At 34.4% G+C, this 27,081-nt stretch overlaps 1 protein-coding gene across 2 annotated transcripts in view; it reads right to left on the minus strand.

Annotated features, from left to right (window-relative positions):
- Nucleotides 1–1,415: 1,415 nt before the first annotated feature.
- The window catches only part of ROCK1 (Rho associated coiled-coil containing protein kinase 1), a 149,304-nt gene continuing 123,638 nt past the window's right edge, over nt 1,416–27,081 (minus strand). For both annotated transcript variants that reach the window (XM_072604357.1, XM_072604356.1), the window contains exons 22-33: nt 25,087–25,181; nt 22,537–22,702; nt 21,258–21,348; nt 20,361–20,449; nt 19,280–19,468; nt 17,621–17,780; nt 10,134–10,204; nt 9,619–9,707; nt 8,432–8,510; nt 8,026–8,287; nt 6,802–7,009; nt 1,416–2,922 (exon numbers count right to left, since the gene is read on the minus strand). In XM_072604357.1, coding sequence (XP_072460458.1) covers nt 2,919–2,922; nt 6,802–7,009; nt 8,026–8,287; nt 8,432–8,510; nt 9,619–9,707; nt 10,134–10,204; nt 17,621–17,780; nt 19,280–19,468; nt 20,361–20,449; nt 21,258–21,348; nt 22,537–22,702; nt 25,087–25,181 — 1,503 coding nt within the window. In that variant the 3' untranslated portion in view covers nt 1,416–2,918. The remainder of the gene's footprint in view (nt 2,923–6,801; nt 7,010–8,025; nt 8,288–8,431; nt 8,511–9,618; nt 9,708–10,133; nt 10,205–17,620; nt 17,781–19,279; nt 19,469–20,360; nt 20,450–21,257; nt 21,349–22,536; nt 22,703–25,086; nt 25,182–27,081) is intronic.

A 27,081-nucleotide genomic window follows, 5' to 3' on the forward strand; every position in this document is an offset into this window, starting at 1 on the left:
GCATTTTGAGAACACTAATGGATGAGCCAGACTCATCCAATATATACTTTGTCATCTTAACCAATCTCCATAGCATATAAAAAAATGTTTATTTCTTTCATAGCATATATAACAAATTTTATTTCTTTTGGAGGATATGTAAAAATTTTTATTGAAACTTTGTTTTTACACTTTCTTTACTTCCCAATTTCCCACCCTTATTACAAAGAACAAAACAGAAAGAGGAAAAAAGCAGATTATTAACACCAATCAGTGCATCTACTGAGTTGATACTCTATAAAGTGTATTATAGTTTCCCACCTTTGCGAAGAAAGGAGAGCATATTCTCATCTTTTCTTTGAGGCCAAACTCAGTCATTATCATTATATTCTTTTTTGTTTGTTTGCATTTTCCAATTACATTGTTTTAGTCATTGTGTGTACTGTTTTATTTTTCCATACTTTACATTGCAGCCATTTGTCTGCCATGCTATGTGTCTTTGTCTACTTTATATTACTTCTAATAGTGTAGTAATATTCTGTTTCATTCATATTCTCCAGTTGACAGATGGGCACTTGGTTTCTAGTTCTTTGCTACTATGAAAATCACTGATAGACATATTTTCATCTATTTAGGAGCTTTCTATTTTTTAGTCTCTTTGGAGCATATGCCTCCCAGTGAGATATCTGCATCAAAGATTTTGAAATTTAAACTACTTTCTTGGGATAATTCAAGATTCATTGTACACATACTTTGATAAAATTTAGAAGAATGTTTTTTTGTTACTGTTAAAATAAAACTTAAAGTCCAAACCAAATAACAATGCAGGGCTCGCTCCGGCTCCGTATTCTTACCTGCACTATGCATACCTAATTAATCTACCCAGTAGTTCTGCAACTTGTTGAGCAATCACTTCCATGAATAAACTAATACAACTGATTGTTCAACCACATAGAGGACAGCAGTGCTCAGTATTGCTTCTACCCTCATATACATAAGACTAAGGCAGGTGCTAGACTGACTTGTACCTGAGTTTCTGGATAGTATCTGTTCTGATAGATTGTAAGGAAACAGGACAAACTAGTCTATTTTTTCTCTTTAAAATGGTATTCCATACCTGCTTTAGAGCAGAAACTACTGTGCTTTTTTTAGAGGGTCAGAAGAGATGCAAAACAGATGGCTGTAAAGGCTGCTGCAGGTGTGTGGCTTGGGTTTTGTTGTTTTTTTTAATAGAGTCTAATTTCAGAACCTTTTTTTTAGCCCTTTTAGAGGAATCAATTTTATATATATAAATATATATGTATATTTACACACACACACACAGACACACATATATACATATACACACATAAAAGTTGATTATTTTGTAGCATGCCCCTATGTATTCTAGAAAACATTCAATTTTAGAAAATATCATAACAGTCATTTCAAAAGTATCCTTTCATAAATTACTTTTATTTCTCATTAAATGAGCACAGAGTCATTAGCATATTAATAACAGATATGTTTATTATTACATATCCATCAGTGCGGCTTTCAATACCACTTGAAACATGCATATCGTCCTAGAGACGAATCAGTTTTCCAGTGCTTCTTATCTGATACACATAACTGCAAAGCCGTTATAAATTACTGAGGAGGTATTTGGTTAAAAAAAATAAAAAAAAAATCATACTGCCCAGACCAGGAATCAACTCTTATCCTAGAAGAAGAGTTTAACAGTATTTATCTGGTAATTCCTATATTAACTGGAAAACACCACAGATGTATGCCATACAGTTTGCTTTTGCTTTTATGAATGCACCTTTCTATACTTTTTGCAGATATCTTTATGAATTCATTCACTGTAGCAGGTAATTTCATGCAAAGATTGTACTCAATTTATGAAATTCAAACCAACCTCTAAAAATACTTTAAATTAAACCAGTTATCAATAAAAAGCCCACTGACACACATTGTCAGGAAATATGGTTTTGTTTTTTGAAATTTCTACATTTAGACATGGCAGTAAAATAATTCTCTCAAATTAAGGCACTAGAAGGGCAATGCACCACCCATTAAAAGTGTTCTAAAAATAATTTACATTTCAAACAGTGCATACATTTCTTATATGTTTGTTAACTTAACGTCTTTATCACTTAAAACCATAAGGAAATAACATTATAAAATTACAGAAATGATGTACCCGAAAATATGCTTTCAAACTTGGTTCTTTTGTACAGTTAGTTCCTAATGCCTCTAATATTACAATAATTCAGTATGGCTTGGCAAAAATGCATAGATTAAATGTAATTATTTTTTTGTCTTCTCCTACCCCTCAATCAAGAAATCTGCTGAGACATATACAGTATTTTGTAAAAGCATAATGTAAAATAATGGCCCACTCTAGAAAGGGTAATTAAAATTTAAGGCTGTTACACTTTACAGTGAGGGCACTGAAGTTCAAGTGATCATATTACTTCTTTAACATAGTTCTGCAGTCCTGCGAGAGCACAAAAACTTGAGTCTTTACAGAAATTTCAGTCTGTCTCATTTTGAGATAGTTTCTTTACTTCTCCCATGAGCTGATCTAGAATATTGAAATTCTCCCTTCCTCTCATCCACAAGAGGAAAATTCTGTTCCATCATGATTGACAGGCATTTTCTTAGAAATGTAAAAAGGCAGCACCTTTTAAAAAAATATACCTAGCTAAGCTTTTTATTTGCTTTTACTTGCATTACATAGTAATAATTAATCTAATCTACCTGTAGGCAAACCCGCAATAAAAACCCTCAGTGTGCTTTTGTGCCAAAGCAAGGAGGATAGAATAACAGCAATCTTAACCCTGAAGCCTGTGATAGTTGTGTCAGAAGGAACAGTCTGTCTGCCTCTGCATGGTTAAAGAAGCCCCGTTTCTCAGATGACATCCCACAAGATTCCGTAAATCAATATGATGTGGTTAGCTGTTAAAAAAAAAGTTTAATGTTTACATTCAGAAGGTGTATCACTAAATATTATTTTAATATTCAATTAATTTTCAATTAATATTCAACATCTGGAAAGTCATTTCTAAGCAATTAAAGCAATAATTTAGGATACATAAACTTAAGTAACATTTACTAAAATCATACAGATTTACTCTGTGGTGATAAATGATTTTACTGCCCTATTAAATATAAATACTAAATAAAACAAGTAGTAAAAGTCATAGCTCAACACGCCCCCCAAGTCAGAACTGTACTGCACATATAATAGGGTTAAGTTAACATTGCAGTTATTTTTAGATTATTATTAATTAATGTTTCTTAATGACAGTGCTAAGTAGTACAGCATTTGAAAGTACCTTCTGAATTAAAAAACTAAATTCTATTAGTCACAATTTTATAGTAAAGCATATTTTCATATTACTTTAATTCTTTAAAAAATGCTAATCTATGTAAGGTAACTCTCATAATATTAATCAATGAGTAAGTATTAATATGCTCAGCATTGTCCTGGGTACTGTAGTGGGATATAAAATAAGTAAAAAGACTTGTTACTTGTCCTCAAGAATTTGATAAACTCTGTTAAAGGGATGACTGATAGATATTATAGGGACAATACAAGAAAGCATACCAGGCACTAAATTGTGATTGATGTCAATTCAGAGGACTAGGGATCCATAAGGTTTGGTGCAATCAGGAAAATTTTCAAGAAGAAAGTGGAAGCAAGCAATGACGTAAGGCTATATGAAACTTGGAGAGGCACTGGGCAAGAGTGAAGTGACATGAAGATAGGAGACACATTTAGGGACTTGAAATCCCTGAGAAAAGTTCAAACTTGATGTAGTAGAAAATAGGGTTCCAGTGAAGTATTTTACAACAAGAACATTAAAGAAGCAGTGCCTAAGGAACAACAATCTAGCCAGCCACGTGGCTAGACTGGAGAAAAAATAAAAGAACTGGAGGCGGGGAGAAAGAAGTTAGCAGGTTATTACAATAAGGTGTAAAAATTTCATCGAGAGGTTGTGGCAGGAGAACTAATGAGGGAGGGAACTACCTAAGGGGCATTTGTAAGAAAGAACTTACAGGACTTGGTGACACTGCTAGATATCGGGGCAAGTAAATAAAAACTCTAAAGATTCTGAACATGAGTAACTTGGGAGGATGATGGTGCTGCTGATAATGACAAATCAGAAGCAAATCCAAGGACTAATTATTCTGGATAAAGGAGTTTGCCAAAATTAGAATTTTGAGAAGTCCAACATATCTCTCTAAGTTTATTACTTAAAAATCATCCAAACAAACACTTACAAGTGGGACAAAGTATTAACGGTTAAGGAGATCATTCTACCATAATTTCTTAAGGAATCTTTAAGCACCTTACAGCTAAAAGGTTTGCAACATAACTTGACTATCCAACATTTTAGTTCTGGAAAGAAAAATGTTCCTAAGTTAATGATACTTAACTTGATCATCCCTTTTTACCAGTTTGGAGGCGAGATGATCTTGTTTATTAGCTGCTCAACATTTACATGAAGGTGGAGGGTGCAAAATATGTTGTCCTGACTGTCGTTTATTTTCTTCCCTAAGTATAGACTGCTGACCTGGAGCTCAGTGTCAGTAGGCCTTCAGATTGCAAACCAATTCCTTATGAAATATGCACTACGGACAACCGTGCCTTCCATTTCCTTGGTTGGCCTCATGATTTAAATTCAGTCCTTTTATTTAACTTTATTTATACTTATATTTTTGGGGCAGGAGGTGCAACAAAGGTCAGCTGAATGGCCTGCACCCCACAAACACGGCAAGCTAGATGCCCTTTTCCCCAAAAAAGGTTTTTGGAGGCCTCTGCCACTGCTAAATAGGCTTCCCACTGCAGATTTAGATGGCCCTGATTTCATTCCTGAGAATAATGACAGCCTTATGCTTAAGAGCACAGCTCCTGGGAATCTAGTGGAGGGTCAAATGAAAGTCTCCTCTCAAGAGAACAGTAAGCCTAGTCCCAAATTTAGCTCAGGAGAGCTACTGGAAAAGTGTTATTTCCTTATATTCAGAACTATTTAGTTTTTATGTAAGTCATTCAAAAATTAAAAATAAGATGTCTGATTTACACAGTTTTTTATAAAAACATCAGAGCCTTCTCTAGCAAGTCCAATCCATATTCTGAGAAGGAAATGCATGGGAAACCATTCACAGGGAGGGTTCTGCTATGCATGTGCAAGGGAGTGGATTGAGGGGAGAAGAGAAACAGTCCTGAAGCTATCTCTAAGGCCCCATGGGAAAAGGTATAGTAAAGCACATTCCTTTATGGAGAAATAATTTACCAAGAACAGTCCATTTTATTACCATTAATACATTTCAAAAACCAAAAAAAATTTTCAAATTTTCCAACTTCTGTTGGACAATTTTTTTGTGGGGGGAGAGTGATTTAAGGAGGGGTTAAAGGAAAGCCACTCTTTATAAAAATTTCTTTTGGAAGGGAGAGACAAGGCAATAGGGGTTAAGTGACTTGCCCAAGGTCACATCAAGTGTCTGAGGCTGGATTTGAACTCGGGTCCCCCTCATTCCAGGGCTGGTGCTCTATTCACTATATTACTGAGCTTCCCCTGAAAAAATTCTTTAATCACCAATATGGTAAACATTCTACATACCTGCCATCTATATTTCTAGGGATCTCAATCATCTGGACCAAAGTCAGGTATATGAAGTGAGAAAATTTCTCTTAGAAAAAAAGTGGTTTTAAAAAAAAATGTTTGCTCTAGTGCAACTACCCACACTACTTAGAATGGTGCAAAATTAAGCTTAATTAGTAATAAGTCTTTTATTTGATTTGTTATACAGGATGGCATATGAAAAGGAAGGGGAGGGAATATTGTTGGAAGGTATCCTATGAGAGTTGAAAGCAAAGGTAGGGGAGACAACTAATAAAGCAGTGCAGTTCTGCACTTGTTTAACTATTGCTGAGGGTATGCTGTATCAGAATTCAGGAAAGGTTTCTAAGGCATCACAAAAAAGGTTAAATAATGTTCATCATACGACATAAGAAGACAAAGAGCTCTGTAATATGTGGGTAAAATAATTTTCAAAAAGTGGTTTCCTGCTGTCAATAAATGAGGTATCACTATACCTTAGTCACCAGTGAAAATGGATTAAAAGAAAACTCCTTTCTTTACTTTTGGATGTTTTATTATTCTAATTTTGGACTAAAATAGGACTACTTTATTATAGTTTATTATTTATTCTACATTATATTTTATTTATATAATCATATTTTATTATATTATAACAATTATTTTTATTATTTATTGTTATATTTATTATATTATTGTATTTTATTATATTATTATATATTATTATATTATAGGACTATTTATCAGAAATCCTCTTTCCATTTACAAAATGTGAAAATTATCACACTACACAGTATCATCTTGGGAAAGTTAAATTGCAGATTATCTAAGTCCACCCTCACTATAGTTTACACAGGGACTGAAACTGCTCAGTCACGGTCCCAGAGGTGGGCACTGGTAGAGTCCCAGGCTTCTTGATACCCAATCCACTGCTCTTCCTATAGTACTGTGTTCCCTTAGATTGAGGAATACTAAAGACCTACGTGTATAGCAATATACATTTAACTTGGAATTAGGGGGTAAATACAAAATGGATGCTCTACTCATTTGTAAATGTTCTTTGTTTCTAAAGACTCACTCAATTCATAACAATTTTTTAATTCATGTCTGAAATCCTTCTACAAATGATAATCTTTTTTATGAAAACTAGGTTTTAAGAACAAAGGTGTTACTACTGTTAACGAAAGATGCCTAATCACTGTGTTAGAAACAATGGTATTTAAAGTCTTACCTAGTTTTTCCAGATGTATTTTTGACAACTTTCCGGAAAGACTGATTTGCACTAGACCTGGTAGAAAGTGTTCTAGGAGATGCACGAACAAAACTGGATGGTGGATTTTTAGGGATCTTCTTTACTAAATGGGTTACCCATTTCTTCTGTTCATCCTGAGAACATGCTAACAGCAGCATATCTCTTGCTGATGTTACATCATAACTCACTATGAGTAGACAGGAAAACACAAAAATTAAATATGTAAGTAAATGTAAATTTCTAAATATGAGTTGTAATACCTCTCAATTTCAAAATATTTCTAATTGCTCTTATTTCATTACGTCAAAGATCTTATTAATGTGGACACTGTTTCCTTTAAAACCCAAGTGTATCTCCTGTTGTAATGGTGCTTATCCATGTCATTCGATAAATCCTTCCAGAAGATCAACATGTGGAAGACTTCCTCTGAGTCTTTAGGAGAGTTTCACTTCTTTTTTCAATCATACATTTCCTCAATGGTATCTCTTCTGCCATTGCTTACTTGCCAAGTCATCACTGGTAATTTACTGTGGTCTGTGTCAACTCTTTTCATACTGTTCTTTAGGTCACCAGTAAGGCCATATAATAACACTGAAAAAATCTTGATGCTAAAAAAAATTTTTTTTTTACCTTCAGAAGCACTGGATCCTTAAAACCACTGCCTCATTAACCAAGATCCATCAAATTTTCTTCCTTCTCCTAATCAATTATGTGATGAGTTCAGTGTCCATATGCAGGGCTTATTCAAGACATGTAATTCTTATATTTTATGGAACTTTTCATAATCATCACCTATTTTCCTAAGGCTGCCAGTTTTGGCCTAGGATTTCAGAATTTTAACAATGCTTTTTAAAGTTGCTTCTGATGGCATCAATGAATAACAATGTAAATAAACTTGTTCATCCAAAATATCCAAATATCTAAAACAAACTTGTTTATCCAAAGATAAAACTTAAAAACTATAGCTCATGTTAAAACTATTTAGGATTAAGAAGCTATACTTATCCCTTTCAAAAACATATAACAAACTATTCCTGGGATTAAATAATGTGAGCTCTATGCTTACAATCAAATTTATAGCTATAAAAACCTGGCTGTCTTCCTTGTATAATGTTTTGGTTAGAAGTGATGCTTTAAGTTCCTCAAAGTTAGGATTAAATGTATTAAAAGTTGTAAGAAAAAATATCTGCCTTTTTCTTTTACCTTTGCATGGTGAAATTAAGTCTTCTTTTTTGTCTAAATGATCTCTGTGGCACTTAACATGGCATCTTCGACATTCAAGGGCAGGGGGTGGCTTAAAAACATGCCAGAGAGGTTTGGCACAAGCCTCACAGTTGGCTGGAAAGTGATAGAGTGTAGGAATGAACTCATGGCCTTTGTGATTCTGGAAATTAGTCTTCTCAGCTTGTTGTACTGGCTCCATCTCCAAATCTTTCCTACATTCACCTTCATTTGCATATAGTATCTATTTTGAAAGAGTTGAGAAAGGAGATAAAATATCAATATATAGAGCAAAGAAATACTGAAACATTTTATATTTACTCTATAAACCAGATGCCCAATTAATACTGAATTAGCATTTAAAAAAATTGTCACTTAGCGTTTTCACCTGGAATATTTTAGGAATTTCTTCAGTTTCTGCTCTATATACATCACCTTGGGTTACAGGTCGAACATGGAATAGTTTGCTGAAATTATATAAAAAAGACATTTTTAAAAAGTCATCTATACTACATTTAATCTATGATAAAGTGAAAACCATTTGATAGAAGGGCTGGAGCACGATATACTTTTAAATCAATTTCCATAAGTATATCTATTTTCACCGCTTACTTGAAATTTCAGTCACCATCGATATTTTCCATCAAGAAGTATCAGAACTCTCAAGTATTTATCATTGTTCTATTGATCACCATCTTCCAATTCTAACAAGGAACCACAAATCCCTGAATTTTTAAAGGCCCTACTTAACATAAATGAACTTCATAAAAGGGAAAAAGTCCTGCTTATTACAGGATATAGCTATTATAAGTCAGTCTCTGCTTGCAATTATAGGACTTACTGCAGGGACTGCCTTTTATCTCAGTGGGCAGATATTCTTTATTTCCCTCCTACTTAGTAAACAGATATTATATGGCAGATTACTAAAACAGTGGTGGAGTAGACTACAACATGTTAGACTAGAATATGTTACCAAAGATAACTTGTAGAGGGAAAACCCCTCCCACAAAATCAGAGCTTTTATGACCAAAAAGGAGGTAGGTTAGCCTTGTAGTAAGATGGAGGATGGTTCACTCAACATGCTTCACCTAGTATCCATGCAACGTCAGAAGATCTCAAGGAAGATACTCATCAAGCTGCATGGCCAGCCTGCAGAAGATTTATGGGAGTGCACGGACAAGCCTCAGAGAGGATGGTTAGATGTGGGTGGTTTGTGATCTAAACCATCAGAGGAAATAACTACATCTACCAAAGAGATCCCAGATTAAGCATCATGATATCTACAATTTAAACCCATTCAGCACTTTAAATCTAAAGTGGAAAACCATAAGCCTTCACTTGTGGAATCTTTGAATCTAGAATTATGGTAGTTTTTCTTGCACATCTTGCCAAAGGAAGATAATAACATTATTTAAAGAAAATATATATGGTGAAAGAAAAATGTAGGTAGCTAAATGACACAGTAATTTGAAAATGACTGTTCTTTTTTAATAACATTAAACTCAAAGTAATTGTGATTACATTGAATTCCATACTTATTAAGAATAAGTTACCTAAAACTGAAAAGCAACTTACTCTATGTCTAGTACCATAGATGGATTTGACTGTTCCTTATCCTGTTCATCATTGTAGAACAAAATTTTTTTGCTGCTTACTACAACATACTGAAAAAAAGGAAAAAAGGGAAAAGTTAATGAGAACAAAACTTGCTTGGTTTAAAAATATAAGAAATCGTTAGAGTTGCATATTTATAGATATTCTAGAACTAAACTCTACTTAGCTTTGAACCTAATGATCTCTAAAGCAAAAATAACAGCCTGTACTAAATATTTACCTGAATCTAATATGAAAGAAGCAAAATCAAATGGAAAAAACTGTCAAATATTAAGTTTCATGTAAAACTCTGTACTCTTAAATTTTAAATTCAGTATATGCTACACATATTTTGATTATATAATATTATGCAACTGCTTTGAAATTAGTCCTATTTGGGCCGCAACATACACAACTTCTCTCTTTAAACAATAAATGGCATAAGTAAATGGCATGTATTAATCTTTAAAAATTCAGAAATAAGAAGTATATGCTACCTGTTTCTTCCAGCCGTATCGTTTTATATTTCCTCTGTTTGGGACTGATAGCCAACCTTCAATTCTTGATTCTATATCAAAACAAATTTCCAATTTGAGATCTTTAAATATATAACAGAGAAAATGAACATAAAGCACATGTGACAGCATGCAGTACAGGCGTTTGAAATAAAAAGTGCTATAATTTGCTTTTTCATGCGTCAATCACAAATTAACTTAACAGCCATACAAATACTGCAGGACAAAATAATAAGCTTTTCCCCCATTAAATTTAACATTTAACATTTAATTACAGAAGAACGGGGTAAAAATAAACCTTCAAGAGCAAGGCAAAAGTATTCAACAATGGATTGCAGCTAAAATGGAACATAATTTAAAAGATCATTTAACATTCAAAGTAGCTACAAAAAATATTTAGCAAAAAAGGATGCGGCAAGTAAAACAAACCAGAGCCATCATGTTTACACAAAAGAGGGCAAGCAAAAGTACACAAGTGTCCTATTACTCACAGAAGACAAGAATAGAAGATAAATAAATAAGGAATGCAGGAAGAATCAACTAGACATAAAGAATAAGAGACAAGCATTTTATTCAGTCTTCATAGGACAATATTCTAATGAGCACTGTGGTAAACCCAACCCAACTATATTAATAAATCTGTCCCAATTTTTAAAAAATGCATCTTTATCTCAATGAGTATAACATGTAAAATTCTCTTCCAAAAGTGAAATATAGGCCTTTTATGTTTGTGGTCTTGGAATTTAAGTATAACAACAACAAAAGAATCTGGGCAGCCAGAGTACAGCTAGAGTTTTTTTGGTAAGAGAAATTTCATTACAACAAATATGATCATGGAATTTCATTTATCATTATTATTATTGTTAGGAAAAATAACTTTTTCAGAAAATCACTCAAGTAAATGGTTCTATTGACAAGAGTTGTTTCACAGCAGGCTACAAAAACATGAAAATCTTCATCATCTATTTCAAACAAATGCTCTTCCAGATTTCCCGAGTAGTTCCTACTATTTTAGTGAAAAGAAATCACAACAGAACAACTCTACTCCAGCCACTTGTTCTTTCTGTCTAACAAGACAATGGAACTGCCACATGCAGTCATTTTTTGGATATCTGGGAAGGCAATGCTGGACTTGATGAATAGATACTAATACCGATCATGCCTATACTGCATTAAAAATTTTAAACCATGATCAATCTAATCCAAATTTTCAATATTAGCTTCTTATAAGTTACGTGAAGAAGCAACAGGTTCTGGATAGTCTGAATTTTTTTAAATTTCTGAATCAGAAATCATAAAAGGCCTGAATTTCACATATCTGTGATATCTGGTATGAGGCATACTCAGCATCTATAGCAGTTAAAATGCAAGAACCTTACGCTCAAATAAAGGTGGATTGAATTTATAGCTTTATGGAGGATACTGCCAAATAAAGAACGCTACAGTGATATGGAAATTTCTTATTGGGAATCAGAGGGCCTTCCTGCTTTCTTTAAAGATGTAGGAAAGGTCTAACAAATTAGAGCCCAGGAAAATTTTCTTTTTGAGGTGTGTAGTGGGTAGGAAGAGGAGAAAACATCACACAAATGCTCTTCCTTGCTCAATGCTCTCTCCCATCCCACTCCCATTCTTGTCATAAACCAAACTTATATGGAGTCCCCCAAAATGTTCACCAGTTACTATGTAACAGGATTTTTGTTACAGTTCTGCATCAAAGGCAAAGGGAACAAATCCATTAACAATGTAGGAAATGTTTCTAACATTTACAATACTTTAATGAATCTCTGATGTTATCTATGTGGACATTCCTTGCAGTGAGCAGAAAGGGAAGGGAAGATGCCTTTATACACAGCCCACTATATACTTTTTACATATATTATTATCTCATTTTATCCTTACAACTCTGCAAGGTAGGAGCTATTATCCTCATTTTACAATCGAGGAAACTGAAACAAAGTTTCAGTGACTTAACCAGGGCCACACACTTAGTGTCTGAGGCCAAATTACAATTCAGGTCTTCCTAATTTGAGGCCTGGTGCTCTATCCACTGAGTATTCAGCTGCTCTAAGATGATGTAGGCCATAATTCATCCATGTCTGCCCATGCAATGCTTCTCTCGCTCAGGGGAAACATGGAGCATGCTGGGGGCCCTCCTCAAGTTCTTTTGACATTGAAAAGATACCAGTGGATCATGCAAATTATGCATAGATTTACATTATTTCTAATATTAGAGTAAAAGTATGTTCTTTTCCTCAAATATTTGTTGCTTTTGGCTACCTCTCCATCACTGTTGATTTTTCTATGATGTCCTTGTTGTAGAGATGCTTGTTATGTCCACCCCTTTCCCTTTCCAGGGCCTTTTGCTTTTGTGCGTTTCCCATACTCTGTACTCTTGTTCTCTCTTCTTTCAGATTACCAAGTTTAGGGGATATCTTTATTTTCCAGAGGTGAGGGGGGTCAGTTGGGACACTGCAACAGGGAGACTCTGAGAAGCAATTGTAATTGGATATATTTTACTGGTCCCATTCTTAAAACACTGCCTTAAACCCAGAGGGTCTGGGTTCAAATACTTTCTGCCACCTAAGCTCGTGTTACATGAGTGAGTTGGACTAGATGACCTCTGAGGTTACTTAGAGCTGTATATCTATCATGTATTGTCTCTAAGGCTGATTTAAGGATTTGTAGCCATCCACTCTCTCTAGAAGTAGGTTCTTTTCCAGGGCTTTACCAAAGAGGCTAACTCCAATAGTTTGCCTAAAGCAGTAACAGCCATAAGGAACAGACAGCCAACCTGTGGTGGTATAGTCACGTGTGGTAGTGGGAAAAGCTGAGGCAGTAGTGCCAGGAATGACAGGCTACTGAGTCAGTCTTCAGTTATTTATTTATTTTTTCAATAAAAACTACCTTCTGGTTACATTTTTTGGTATTAATAAATTAGTGCTGCCTACCTACTGAAATCCATTTCTATTACTTTGTATTTATTTATCAATTTACTTACATCTCTCCAGTAGAAGGCAAGCTCCTTGAAGGCCAAGACTATTTCAGTTTCTATCTTTGAATCTTGGAGCCTAGGACTGTGCTTTACATGCTGTTGCTGTTCAATCCTTTCAGTTGTGTCCGACTCTTTTGTGACCCCACATGAGACTGTCTTGGCAAAGATACTGGAGTGCTTTGCCATTTCTTTCTCCAGCTTATTTTACAGATGAGGAAACTGAGGCAATAGGGTTCGGTGACTTGCTCAGGGTCACACAGCTAGTAAGTGTCTGAGGCCAGATTTGTACTTATGAAAATGAGTTTTCCTGACTTCAGGAACGATATTCTATCCATTGTACCAGTAAGATGCCTATTCCATGTCTGTTAAGTAAAATTCAACCCTTTAACAAACTCAAAGTCTTACTTCCTGTAACCATTTCTTATGAATTGTCAACACTACAATTATATTTTTGGGGAATCACTATAAGGCAGTTTTTGTTAGTCAACATTTACCTAATATGAATTTTCCAAGTTACTAGTAAGTAACAACATAAAACTGGGTAACAAAATCAAACTGTTCACATTATTCTACAATGTCTCTTTACAAATCTGAACATTTTAAGTTTTCCTCTTGAGTCTGCAAAATTTCAAGATAAGGAATATAGCAACAAGAAAAGGTTCACTTTTTTAGGTTTCATTTTTAAGATGTTACAAATTCATTTTTCTCATTTTTTCCCTCACTTTGCAATGTTTTTGCACTTGGTTCATTCTATACTTGCATTACATTTTATTATGTCAATTTACCCTTTAAGCTTTTGCATTCAAGTGGGTCAAAAACTAGAGAAAAATAATTAGAAATTATCTTCATCTAGATTTAGCACACATTTAGAATAAAAGTACAGAGTAAAATCCAATTTACACTCACTATTCACAACCTATATGGAAGAACAATGATGGGTGCTCAGAAAATAATTTCAGAGAGTTTTATTGACTAATGCTCTTCTTAAGGAATTGTTAAAACCCTCAAGGTTCAAAAATCAAAAGAATGATGAGAGGTATCAATAAAAGCTAGTTAGCAACTTCTTAGCAATGACTTTCCTTAAGTTAAGTGAGGTAGGAGAATGAGAGCCCCTCCTTTCTCTTGTACTTTAGATCTGCCCTTTTAAATTAAATCATCCAGTAGTCACAAATCGGTATTGATTCTCTACAAAATTTGACCTTATGTAAAGGAGAAAATGATACAAGTTCCTTTTGCATTTCTAAATAAGTTACCTCATTCTGTCAATTCTACCTCAGTCTCTTTCAATTAGCTTTATACCTATTACCTCTGCCACAACGATCAGAAATCCTCTTTCCCATAAATCTAAACATTGCAATAGCCAAAGACAGCTTTATGCCTTTCCTCTTCATTCCTCACATCCTTGTCATTCATTTTCCTGTAATCTTATCTGGTAATGCCTAAATGGTAATTCCTCTTATCAAAAAGCCTTCACAAGAGCTCCTAATTCTTCAGGAAGTAAAGCTCAAAGCCCTTTGCACAGTACTCATGGTCCTCTACAATCTGGCAGTAAACTTAATCTCATATACTCCCTTAAGCATACTCTATAATTTCAATCAAAGAATGTTTACTGTCCATCGAGCACATAAGCTCTCTTCCATTTTATTTATCTGCTCTCCTCTGTGGTTGGGACATGGTCTCTTTTTGATACCCTTTTGTTTAATTCCTCCTTCCCCAACTTTATTTTAAGATCCACATTTTCTTCCTTCTACCTCCTTTTCTAGTTCCGCTCCCCGCCTCCATCAAGAAAAATAAAACCCATTATAAATCATGTATCATTAGGCAAAACAAATTCCCACGTAAGTCATCTCAAAAAACAAAAAAAGTATTCATCTGCAGTGAGTCCATAAGTTCTCCATTTGGAGGTAGGGACCATGTTTCATCATGAGCTCTCTGGAATTGTGACTGGCCATTGTGTTGATCAGTGTTCCCAAGTCTTTCAAATTTACTGGGATTTTTTTTTTCTTTTTACAATAGTGCTGTTTTGTATAAATTGTTCTCCTGGTTTTGCTCACTTCACTTGAGATCAGTTCATACAAGTCTTCCTAGGTTTCTTTGAAACCACTGCTCTCATTTTTTATGGCACAATTATATTCCATCACATTCATATACCATAACTTTCTAAACCATTCCCATATTGATATACATCCCTTTGGTTTCTAATTCTCTGGTAGTACAAAAAGAAAGGTTCTATAAATATGTTTATACATACATCTCCTTTTCCTTTGATCTCTTAAGAGTACAGATGTAGCATTTGGGACCTAGTATTCGACCTACTATTTATAGGTCAAAGGGAAAGAACAGTTTAATAGCTTTCAGGGTTCAGTTCCAAATTGTTTTCCAGGCTCGAGCAGTTCACAATTCTAACAACAGTGCACTAATATACCAGTTTTCCCTCCTAGTAATTCTTTAAAGTCAAACCTAAAGACCACCTCTTCCAGAAAGTCTTTGGACTAGAAAAGAAAAGACAAAGATAACAGATACCCAAAATATATAAGAATGGAGTATGACAACACCTAGCTGCTGAGGGAAATTATTATTTTTCCATTATATTGATAATCAATTATTTAATTAGGATTAAAGTTTTTTTCCCTTTATCTCCTCATTCAGGGACCAGGCCCTATAAGCCAGTCTCTGAAGGGCATTGCTAATAGATGAGATTGCCCCAATCCTCTGGGTACATTCTCTGTGATCTTCAGTGGGACCCCACCCAACTAGAAAACCTTTCTTTAGAGAGTAAACAGAATCTAATTTAGGTGAATTCTTGCTTTTAGTAAATAAGCCTATGCCACTGTAACCTTTCAGTGGAGTTTAGGTTAACCCAGCTTATAAAGGAGAAAACCCAAAACCAGAGTGATCTGGGTAGAGACAGATTCCCCTGTCCAGATTGCTAGAAGCAGCTGAGTCTCATGAGCCACAGTCTCAGCAGGAGGAGCTGAAGATTTTGAGTCTACCTCCTCATTAATAAGTCCACTCCCTTATTAATTGTTACCAATCAGGGCTGTTTTTCACTTGTGAGGGACATCTCCTTTTCCAAAGATACTTACGCATTCAGGGGGATCTCCATGGTTTTGTCTTTGGTTACCAAGAGACCAATCAATGACCATCAATTTATTGATTAATTGCCACCCTAATTAATAAACTGATCATTACCCAGAAACTCTGTGTCTTGGGCTTTTCATTCATCTTACTGCTACTGATGAATTCAAGTAACTCCCCTAGATGAACTAGATCTTAGGATACTGAAGGAATTGAGGTATGTGATTGTAAAGCCACTGCCAGTAGTCTTTGAACAACTTTGGACATCGATTTGTGGAAAATTGTTGAAAAACCATGGAAACTTGGAAATATCATGGGACTGGAGTAAAACAAAGATTGCTCTAATTTTCAAAATAGGAAAGAGAAAGGAGTATGCTAACTACAGCCTGGTGGGCTTGATTTTGAATCTAAGTAAGATTCTAGAATATATCATTAAAAGGATGGTCAACGAATATCTAGAAGAGGAAGTAATGATCACAATGAACCAGTATGGCTTCACCAATTCTGGTTAAGTTGGACTAAACTTCATTTATTGTACTCTGCCATGGTCAGACCACATACAGGGTATTAGTTTCAGTTCTGGGTGCCATATTTCAGGAATGACACTGATTAATCTAGAGTATCCAGAAGAAGGTAACCAATAAGAGGATTCTGAGACCATGCCACGAAGATCAGCAGCCAGAGGCAACTGCACAGCCACCCTCAGGTACGTAGCTGTGCTCACATATGGGATGTGACCCAGGGCTTCTGAAGGTATGTCAGTGGTGCATAAACCCTGGCAAACTCTACTATGCTGAAAGGGCTTCAAGTATGGCCCCGATAAATGAATATGTATTTAAAATATAAAATTATATTTCAATACTAATAAACAACTCACATTATACTATGTTCAATTTATGACTACTAAGATGGACTTAAAAGTTCACACACCTCAAAGGATGAGTCAAACTTCCATGCCACCTTTCCCTACTAAGGGTATCATAAATCATAATCCTTAGTCCAAGAACACTAACAAGCTAATTTTGAAGAGCTGTTTTTCTTGAAAGAAGTTACAACTCTCTGTAAGTGCACTGGGACACAGAACTGATTTTGAATTTCTTCATAAGATTAGTACTGCTCACAACTGTTCCAAATCTCCTTAGTAACTGAGTCAAACAGTAATAGGTTCACTCTAGAACTATTTTTAGCAGTTTGACATTTATTCTATGTATGTTTAAGTCAATCTAAAATAACATGACTATGAAACTATTCAAGAGGCTTTTGCAAATAGAAATGAACATGTTCTTTAATTCCATGAACAAAACAGAATACAAAAAGTAGAAAATGAAATGAGAGAAAAACACCAATTCCCACAAAGTCAAAAACAATTAAAAAGGTAAATAAAATAGAAGCACCTTACCTGGAAGGTTTCCATCAGTTTCATCGGCACTAGGAAAACTAGTAACACTGGTAGAATCTGAAAGGTCCAAAAGTTTCCCACGCAATTGCTCTATGTCACTTTCTTTGCTAGCCAGCTGCATCTGAAGTTCATTCCTGTGTGTGCACTCTTCAACCAATTGCTGTGTTCATTTCATAATTTTTTAAAAAAATGCAAAGAATGTTAGAACCAAAGAATTTTCAATAACAAGGATCAATTATACTAAATTATAAACTCTCTAGAAACCAAAGAATAAAATGAAGATTACACATAAAAACTACAAAAATGTGTGATTACATGCAAGAAGTTATGAAACCTTGATAAGTAACAACCTCTCAGAAACTCAATTTCCTTATCTGAAAAAACTAGGATAAAAATAAATATGCTCACAACAGTTTATTGTGAGTATCAAATGGATGTAAAAGTATTTTGTAAATTATAAAACACTAGACAAACAATGATAAGAAAAACATTTTCAGAGCCTTGGGGTTTTGGAGATCCAATTCCCTGATTTTTATTATTCTCTTGGTAAGGAGGAGGACTTCTCCCAGTGACACATTTTTTAAAAAAATAATAAAAATTTATTATTATTGTTATTCCTTTAGTTCTTGTAATATGCTTTAAAATAAAATACGCAGTATAGAAAATGTTCAAAGTTGAAGAAAGCATTTTTTTCCTGCCCCAAAACAGCTTACATTAAACAAAAAACCTTCACGGGAAAAAGAAAATTTAATACCAGCAATTATATACTCTTTATTAGAGTATAATTATTAGAATTAGAATTAGAAACTGGTAGTCTAGTGGGAGTAAGTAAACTCTCATATTATTTGTTGCTATTCTGTCATTTCAGTCATGTCCAACTCTTCATGTCCCCATTTGGGGTTTTCTTGACAAAGATACTGGAGTGGTTTGCCATTTCCTTCTCCAGCTCATTTTACAGATGAGGAAACTGAGGCAAACTTGTTAAGCGCCTTGTCCAAGGTCACACAGCTAGTAAGTGTCTGAGGCCAGATTTGCACTTAGGAAGATGAGAATTCCCAACCCTCTATCCATTGTGCCATGTAACTGCCCCAAACTAAATTATCTTTTAAAACTTAAAAAACAATTAAAACCTCCAGCAGAAGTCAAATTCTATTCCAGATATACTAGTGACTGAGTTCTACCCTGCTCAGTTTCTGCCTTGAGATCCTAAGGTAATAGTATTTCTTTAGTTCTTTTTATCAGTCAAACAATACTTGTAGGAATCTTTTGCGGAATAATAGAACAGCTGGGAGGTAGGAGAGGTCCCTACTTCTGATCTCAAAAGTATGACAATCAATCTTAGGGAGAAGTATAAATGTGTAGACAGAAAAATTCAGGTCAGTCTATATAGCGGGTTAATTTGTACATTAGTTAAGACACAGTAAGTATACAAATAGGTATAGGACCTATACTTGGGTTTGGCCTTTTGAATGAGTCTAAGTTTTACAGAACAAATACTTTTATTAAGGGAGGTTGTTCCATGAAGCTTGGATTTGATCAAAGGGCTATATTTGAGAACTTAGAAGGCCACACGCAGCCTTGAGGCCGCAAGTTCCCACCCTCAGTATAGGTAATAAAGTTTTAAGAATAAAAAAAAATCCAACACAAATACAACTTTACCGCTTGCATTTCATTGAGCTCCTTCTGGTGTTTCACTACCATCTGATTGAATTTCTCTCTTTCTTGGTTGAGTTCCAACTGTAACTTTCTGTTTTCCTTTTCCTTCTTTCTCAAATCTTGTGTATTAGCCTTCTTTCTATCAATTTTAAAATCTTTGCGATTCATTATTTCTGCCAACTTGTTTACAGCCTATAAAGCATGCATGAAAAAGGACATAATAGTTCTCCATAAGCAATTTGAGCATTTTTAAAGGGAAAAACTTATTAATAAAAACTTATTCAATATCAAAGTGAAAAAGACTAGCGTAAATAGGCACATCAGTAAATCAACAAGGGCCTATTATGTGCGCGGTCATGTGGAAACAAAGGCAAAAATGAAGCAGTCCTCACGGAATTTACAATGCCGCTGCATTCCATTCTTATAATTTGTAAGACAGGCTTACAAAAATTCTTCAGTAGAGTGCAAGAAATTAAAGTCATCTATTATAAATGTCATTGTCGTTTCTAGAGTGAGAATTAGAAATTTGTATTCATATAAAAAACACCCATACACAACATTTTCCATGAACCCTCATCCTCTAAGTCAAACAGAGCAGTCCCAACGCAGTCCTCTGACCAGAATGAGGAAATTCGAGCCTCACATGACACAGCTTCAAGTTGTTCTGGTCCCTCTCACTCTCACTCTTGTGCCCATAAGTCACTTCACTAACTTTAGTCAATTTGTTCTCCTGCCCAGCCAGGCCCCCATCCATTCTTTCCCACTTTTAATTTCAGGTATTCTATGTAAAATGGAATAGAGCTGTTTTTCACAAATGCTAAGCTATTTTTCCTTCTCAGTACACCCTGAAAAGCTCTATTTTAAACATCAGTATGAATTGATTACTACATGCCCATTCATCCCATTAACAATAAATAAATACTACTATTTATTTTTAATATCATTAAATATAATTGTTAACTGCAAGGTTTTCAAAGGCAGGTCATGATTTATTTTGTTTAGTGTTAAATTACATAAATTAGCATAAACTTAAATATTAAGTTGACAACTGTAAAATAATCTGAAAAATAGTCAAAGTACATACCTGTATTTTTAGGGTTCTTTCAGTATTAATATTCTTTTCAAAAGAAGCTTTAAGATTATTGATCTCCTCTTCTTTCTTCAATTTATAATCTGTTCAATGAGTTAAAATATTTTGGGGAGGCAAAAATAAGTATTTTTCATAAAATAAATATTAAATAACAGGTGGGGTTTTTTTTCTCCTCCAAATTTATTTGTTTTCAATTTTCAACAATTCCATAAGTTTTAAATTTTCTCCCCTTTCCTCTTCCCTCCTCCCCAAGATGGCATGCAATATTATATGGGCTCTATACATACATTCTTATTAAATACATTTTCACATTAGTCATGTTGCATAGAAGAATTAAAACGAATGGGAGAGAGCATGAGTAAAACTAAACAAAACCAAACACAACAAAAGAGAAAATACTCTTTATTCTGTGATCTGATTCCATAGTTCTTTCTCTGGATGTGGATGGCATTTTGCATCGAGTCCTTTGGAAATGTTTTAGATCCTTGCATTGCTGAGAAGGGATAAGTGTATCAAAAATAGTCCTCAAACCCTGTGACTGTGACTGTGTATATTGTTCTCCTGGTTCTGCTTACTTCATTCAGCATCAGTTCATATAAGTCTATCCAGGTATTTCTGAAGTCTGCCTGTTCATCATTTCTTATAGCGCAATAGTATTCCATTACATTCATATACCACAACCTATTCAGCCATTCCCCAATTGATGGGCATTCCCTCGGTGGTGGAATTCTTGGCTAAAAAGAGCTGCTATAAATATTTTTGTACATGTGGGTTACAGGTGACTTTTAAACTTAATATTCTATTATATACTTAGATTTTTGAAAATTTATTTTACCTTAGTCTATTATACACTGAGCAAAATTTCTTTATTAATTATTAAAATCCACTTACCTTCTAGTCCCTTTATTTTTTCAGCAAATTCTTCATTTTCCTTTCTTAATAATTCAATATCTTTGGTTAATGTACTGTTTATTTCTTCCAGCTAAATGAGGCAAAAAAAAAATCACAACCTAAAACTGACTTTCAGTCAAACCAATGATCCTCAAAATGAATTTTTCACGTTTCATATAAATACAGATTATCATGAACTAATCATGGGGAATATCTGAATTTCAACTTAAAATATATTTATATAATAATTATTATAATTATATTACATTATATAACATACAATAAAATTTATTATTATAAAATTTATCATTTTAATCAATTTTAATCAATTCAGGTTCTGCTCATACCCTTTCCTTGCCAGATTAATATAGATGTTTATGGATATGTTCCCATGTGAAGAGTTATAAAAATCAGTCCTAGTTTTTTAGCAGTTGTTGCACAGATATTTCGCAATTTAAAAAGGAACCCAAACAAATCCATCTTTGCTCTCTCTACCCCACCAGTCTGTCTCATCCTGGCTGCTCAGAAGAATGAAGGGCTACAGAAATGCCCTCACATTTAGAGAGTCAGCTCTATAGCTACAGTCATAGAGTTATGTTACTCTAGGGAACTTAGAATCTTTTTGGGCCCAAATCCCTTCATTTGTCAAATAATGGGGTTGGACTAACTCATAGTACAGAGGGTTCAAAGTCAGGAAAGACTTCAGACCTCATCTAATCCAACTCCATCATTATACAGATGAGAAAACTGAGGCTAACAGATATAAAATGACTCGCCTAAAGTCACATAACTACATTAAACCAAATCTATGTTTCTTCATGTTTAAAATTCTATGATTCTAATATTAAGACCAGGTCATATCTGACTATACAATAAACTTTAGATGAAATGAATATATGTGATTATACACAAATATACACATACACACATACAATTTATTTAATATGCGGACCTTTGGAATATTTGGAGTAAATGCTCAGTTTCAAGTATGACTTCTTTCTACCTGGCACATGAGTCAGCACCACATTTTATATTAGTAGATACATGCATAGAAAATAAAAATAAATTTTAATATTTGCCCAAATAAAACTAAGAAAACATGATACCCCAAAGAGAATAGAATATGATACACTTCAAAGCAAAGTACATTTTAGAGTTATCAATGGTTTTGAACTTTCTAAGCTATTGCTCCTTGATTGGGGTAGCAGGAACATGCCAATAGCTAAGGATATAACACTTAGTGGTACTTAAATTCATTATTTTGGTAATGTCAACTTACCCGACTGACAGTGTGATCTTTATCTGCAATTTCTTGTTTATTTCGTGAAGCTACTTTCTTACACTCTTGGGTCAATTCAAAATATTGTTCTTCCAAGAGACGTCGAGCCAACTGCTCTGATTCAGCTTTTGTTTCTGCCAGGTCTAATTGTGCAGCAAACGTTTCTCTACAACAGAGAGTAAAAGATTTAAGAATGGATATTTTTAGGGAAAGTAAATAAATTGAAGTTATCCAATTGGATTATTTGTGTGTGTCTATAAACTGCCATTAAAAAGATCACAGGACCTACAATTTCTTAATCATGGGTATCACACTTAAACTGTTACAAAATCCCAATAAAGACATGAAGTTGGCCTTCATGTATCCCTCTGGAGCTATGAAAAAATAAAGTCAAATGTTTAACAAAGTATTTACTATTCTTTCACCTAAGCAGAGGCAGTAACTAAGTATTTAGTATTGAAAAAAACCTAATAATAGAGCTCTGTGCCAAAAGTTTTATTTCATTTGCCTATAATAAAACAAATTCAGAAACTCAATGTTAATGATGGGAGTAAGGGTCCAAATACACATTCCTCTAAATCACAATTTAGGCACTGGAGGATGTTAATTCTTTCCTGAGACTCAGAAGTTGAAGTATGAAGAATCCTCTCACAAAAATTCTGGCTACAATGCTAATCTGTTGAGCACGACTGCTAGGTTAAAATTTGTGGTGGCCATAGTCAACTGGCAACCACAGACAGTTACACACATTTTTATAGTCTGTAATCTGTGATTTCATTGGTAAGGAAACTCCCTTTACCAAGGCAGTTAAACAACTGCAAAGTCTGGCTTAGAGACCTGCCTGATCAAGTGATTTACTCAGGGTCACACAACCTAATTCATTAGAGGTACGACAAACCACAGCTTTTTGACTTTAAGGCCAGCTCTCTTATCTACTATGCAACACTGCCCCTCGGGGTGACATTCTAACATTTTAATAAGCTTGCCATGGAGGTATACATGGTACAGTTGGAAAAACTCTGCCTTTGGGAGACTGAAGATCTGTTCACATCCTGATGACGCTTAACACTTGTACAACCTTAGCAAAGTCACTCGGGGGCCTCAGATTCTTCATTTATAAAATGAAGTGACTGGATTGGACAGCCTCTGAAGTCACTTCCAATGCCAGCTCTATGATTTACCTTATATCTTGATTTGCTACAATTAACACAGGTTTATTTCTTTAAAATGAATGGGTCATAGAATCCTAGAAATGAGAAGGTCCTCAGAAGTCATACAATTCACTGTCTTGCTGTATCAAATAATTCCTTCTCAACTTTCTGGACAGGTGGCTGGTTATCCAGCCCCTTGCCTGAACATTTCAAATGATGGGAAACTCATTGCTTCACAAAGTAACTCATTTGGGATCTTAAAGACAATTTAAATTATTTTTAAAAGTTCTGCATTATGTTCAGCAGAATTCTGCCTCCTAATAGGTTTCACAATTTGGTCCTATCTCTGCCCTTTGGAGGAGTACCAAATAAATCTCTTTTTATTTGACAGTCATTTGATGTCTGAAGACTGCTATCATATCTCTCTCCTTCGCCAAGTCTATTATTTGTGAGATTATATTTTAAATACAGTTTCCATAATCTACTATCACCTAAATCTACCCTCACACTAAACTATAATCTATCTCTCTTACAATAGGACAATTACCTCCTTTGATTTCTTCTATTAACAATCTAAAATTATGTCAAGTCTATTTGACCAATATTTCAATGTTTTCTCTCATCATACTACCTCCTAACAACAAACTCAATAAGCTCTAAACTTCTGATTTTAAGTACCACACATAAATTTAGTAGCTTCCTATTACCTCAAGGATAAAACACAAACTCTACACCTGGAATTTAAGGCCCTTAACAACTGGCTTCCAACCTAGCTTCTTAGCTTTAAATCACAGTAATACCTTCACACGTGCTACATTCCCATCAAATGGGACTACAGATTTTCCTGGCTCAACATGCATTCATCGCTCTGTCCCGTAGAACTCAAATACAACCAAGTCTCCCTTCTTGTCTCTTAGAATCCTTATCTGACTGTTGTTGTTTGTCCTTCCTTCTTCAAGAGAGCTATGACATCAGGGAGGTGATGTCATGACATGCAAGTGAATTTGATTTAAGTGAGGGATGGTTAACTGTAAGACTCAGCTTTAGTACCACCTCCTTTTGAAGCCTTTCCTGCTTCTGTTCTCCACTCCCCCTCCCCTAAAACTCTCTCTAGGAATTAGTTCTGTCTTCTGTGTACATGTTGAAGTGGGAGACAGATTCATTTGTGTCTAGGTCCCAGTGTCTTGCACAAGTTAAGTACTTAATAAATGTTTGTTGAATTAAATGTTGAAACAAAATTAAAACTTCAGTTCAAACTTACTCCTAACTAGACCAAAAATAAAAAATATTGCATAGGACTGGATAAACTCAGCTAACTTCATTAGTTTTAGTGAATAATTTCAAACTAAAACTTAAGACAACTTTATGTGATTTCTGAGCCAAAGTAAAATAGACATACTTTTCATTTTGCAGTTCCTGTATTTTCTTTAGATTTTCTCGATTTTTTTCTTCAATGTCCTCTTTAAGTTCCTTTACCTGAGTTTTATAAAGTGTCTGCAAAATAAGTACCAAGGAGAAATAAGCGGTTTTTATGTAGCCAGTTAAAAAATAATTCAACTGAATTGTGTTAAGATAATCCAGCAAGCTAATCATCTGAACTTAATAACTACAACTTTTAAACATCACTTCATAAAGTTAATATTGTCTGCAAAACATTCTCCATTTTATTATTGAAATCTATCATATTTAATTTCAACAGTGTATAAATACTACAAAATTTAATTTCAAAATAATTACTTGACTCTAGGATCTAACACTTCCCAACTTTGATATACAATCCTTTAACTTTTATAATTACATTTATTTATTGAAATAAAATGTGGAGAAGGCAAAAGTTAAAGCATCATCTAGTACAGTAATATTTACAAGAAATACTTATGCTGCCAAAGTAACGACCCCTTTAAGCAGAAGCACAAGAATAGTTTACATGATGACATCAATAATGTAAATGGACACAAAAGTGAAAGATTTAAGAATGCTGATCAATGACTTCAGGGGATGCAATTAAGAAATATTGCCTGTCTCTTATTAGAGAGGTTGTGATGTATGGATGTACAATGAGGCATACATTTTCAGACATGGCCAATACACTTTGCTTAGCAGTATTTCTTTGTTACTGGTGACGCTTCTAGGACAGTGGGGAAGAAGCAGAGCAGTGTGGCACTGGGAAGTGATAGTGACTTATGCAAAAAGGACATTAGTAAAACATTTTTTAAAAAATAAGGAAAAGAAAGTTCACTCCTCCAAAGACAAGCTACATGGATGCCTACGGAAACGCAAATAAAATAAGAATGATGATGGCTTGATCTAGTTTAAGTGTCTACATGTCCTAAAGTGTTTCATTCTATCATTAGAAGTTACATTCTCTCACCTCTCTTTTAACCGTGAAATATTGAGCTTCACAAAGGAAACCTACCTAGGGATGAAAAATAATACTCTGCTTCTGAGCATTATAAGTAAGCGTTCACTGAAGTTCCTTACCATACTTGCTGATTACTTATTCTTATCTTCTTTCTTTCTTTTTTAAAAGACTAGATATCTCTATCTTGCCAACATTGGAAATACTGGGGGCTACTCATGGTCCTGGTCCCTCAGTAGCATGGGACCTTTGACCAGTTCCATTTTCTGACCTAGGTTGGTTTCCTCCCAACCTCCTCTTTGGGAAACTTGGTGACCTCTGCTCTCAGAGGCTCACCATATTAATATAGTTTATTCTTATTTTAAACAGTTTAAAACACAGTATTTTGAAGGTACCAAATCAGGCAAATCTTGGCCCTCATTCATAACTCATGTTTAAAAAAAAAAGTTCTCTTAAAATAACTAAGAAGTTTGAATAGATAAAATACGAAAGAATTTAGTATGTGCTATTACACTCTATGGAATATAACTTGAGAAATTACTTTATCTTTCATATTAAATGCCAAACATATGAAAACATTTCTTTTTAACCTATATTCAGGGTTTTAAAATGCCAGATTATTTTTATCAACCGGGCTTTCTGGATTGCTATGAGAATAAACTTCTATTTTTGCAATGTGCAGGGGGTAGGGGAAAGAAGCTGAAGTGGCAACTCATACTCATCAGGAAAGCACGGATTCTTTACAATTCTACAGGTACCCCAAAACAACAAGGCTGCTCTCAGCAGTCAGTGACATTGTGTTTGATCCTTCTCCTGTGAGCAATTCAGTAAAACAGGGCTATGTTACAGATTCAATGCTGCGCAATTACAATACAGAATATGTTCAAGACCCTGGCAGTTCTGTGAATGTGCTTTTCATCTTTTAACTAACAAGTCATTGTTGGTTTAAATTCAACATCCAAAACAGAATTTAATATTACAGAACATTTTACACAATCAGTGCAGTACTGGGAACTTATGAGAAGGGAAATAAAA

The sequence above is a fragment of the Notamacropus eugenii genome, chromosome 4 (genome assembly GCF_028372415.1).
Source record: "Notamacropus eugenii isolate mMacEug1 chromosome 4, mMacEug1.pri_v2, whole genome shotgun sequence".
NCBI classification, from domain to species: Eukaryota; Metazoa; Chordata; class Mammalia; order Diprotodontia; family Macropodidae; genus Notamacropus; species Notamacropus eugenii.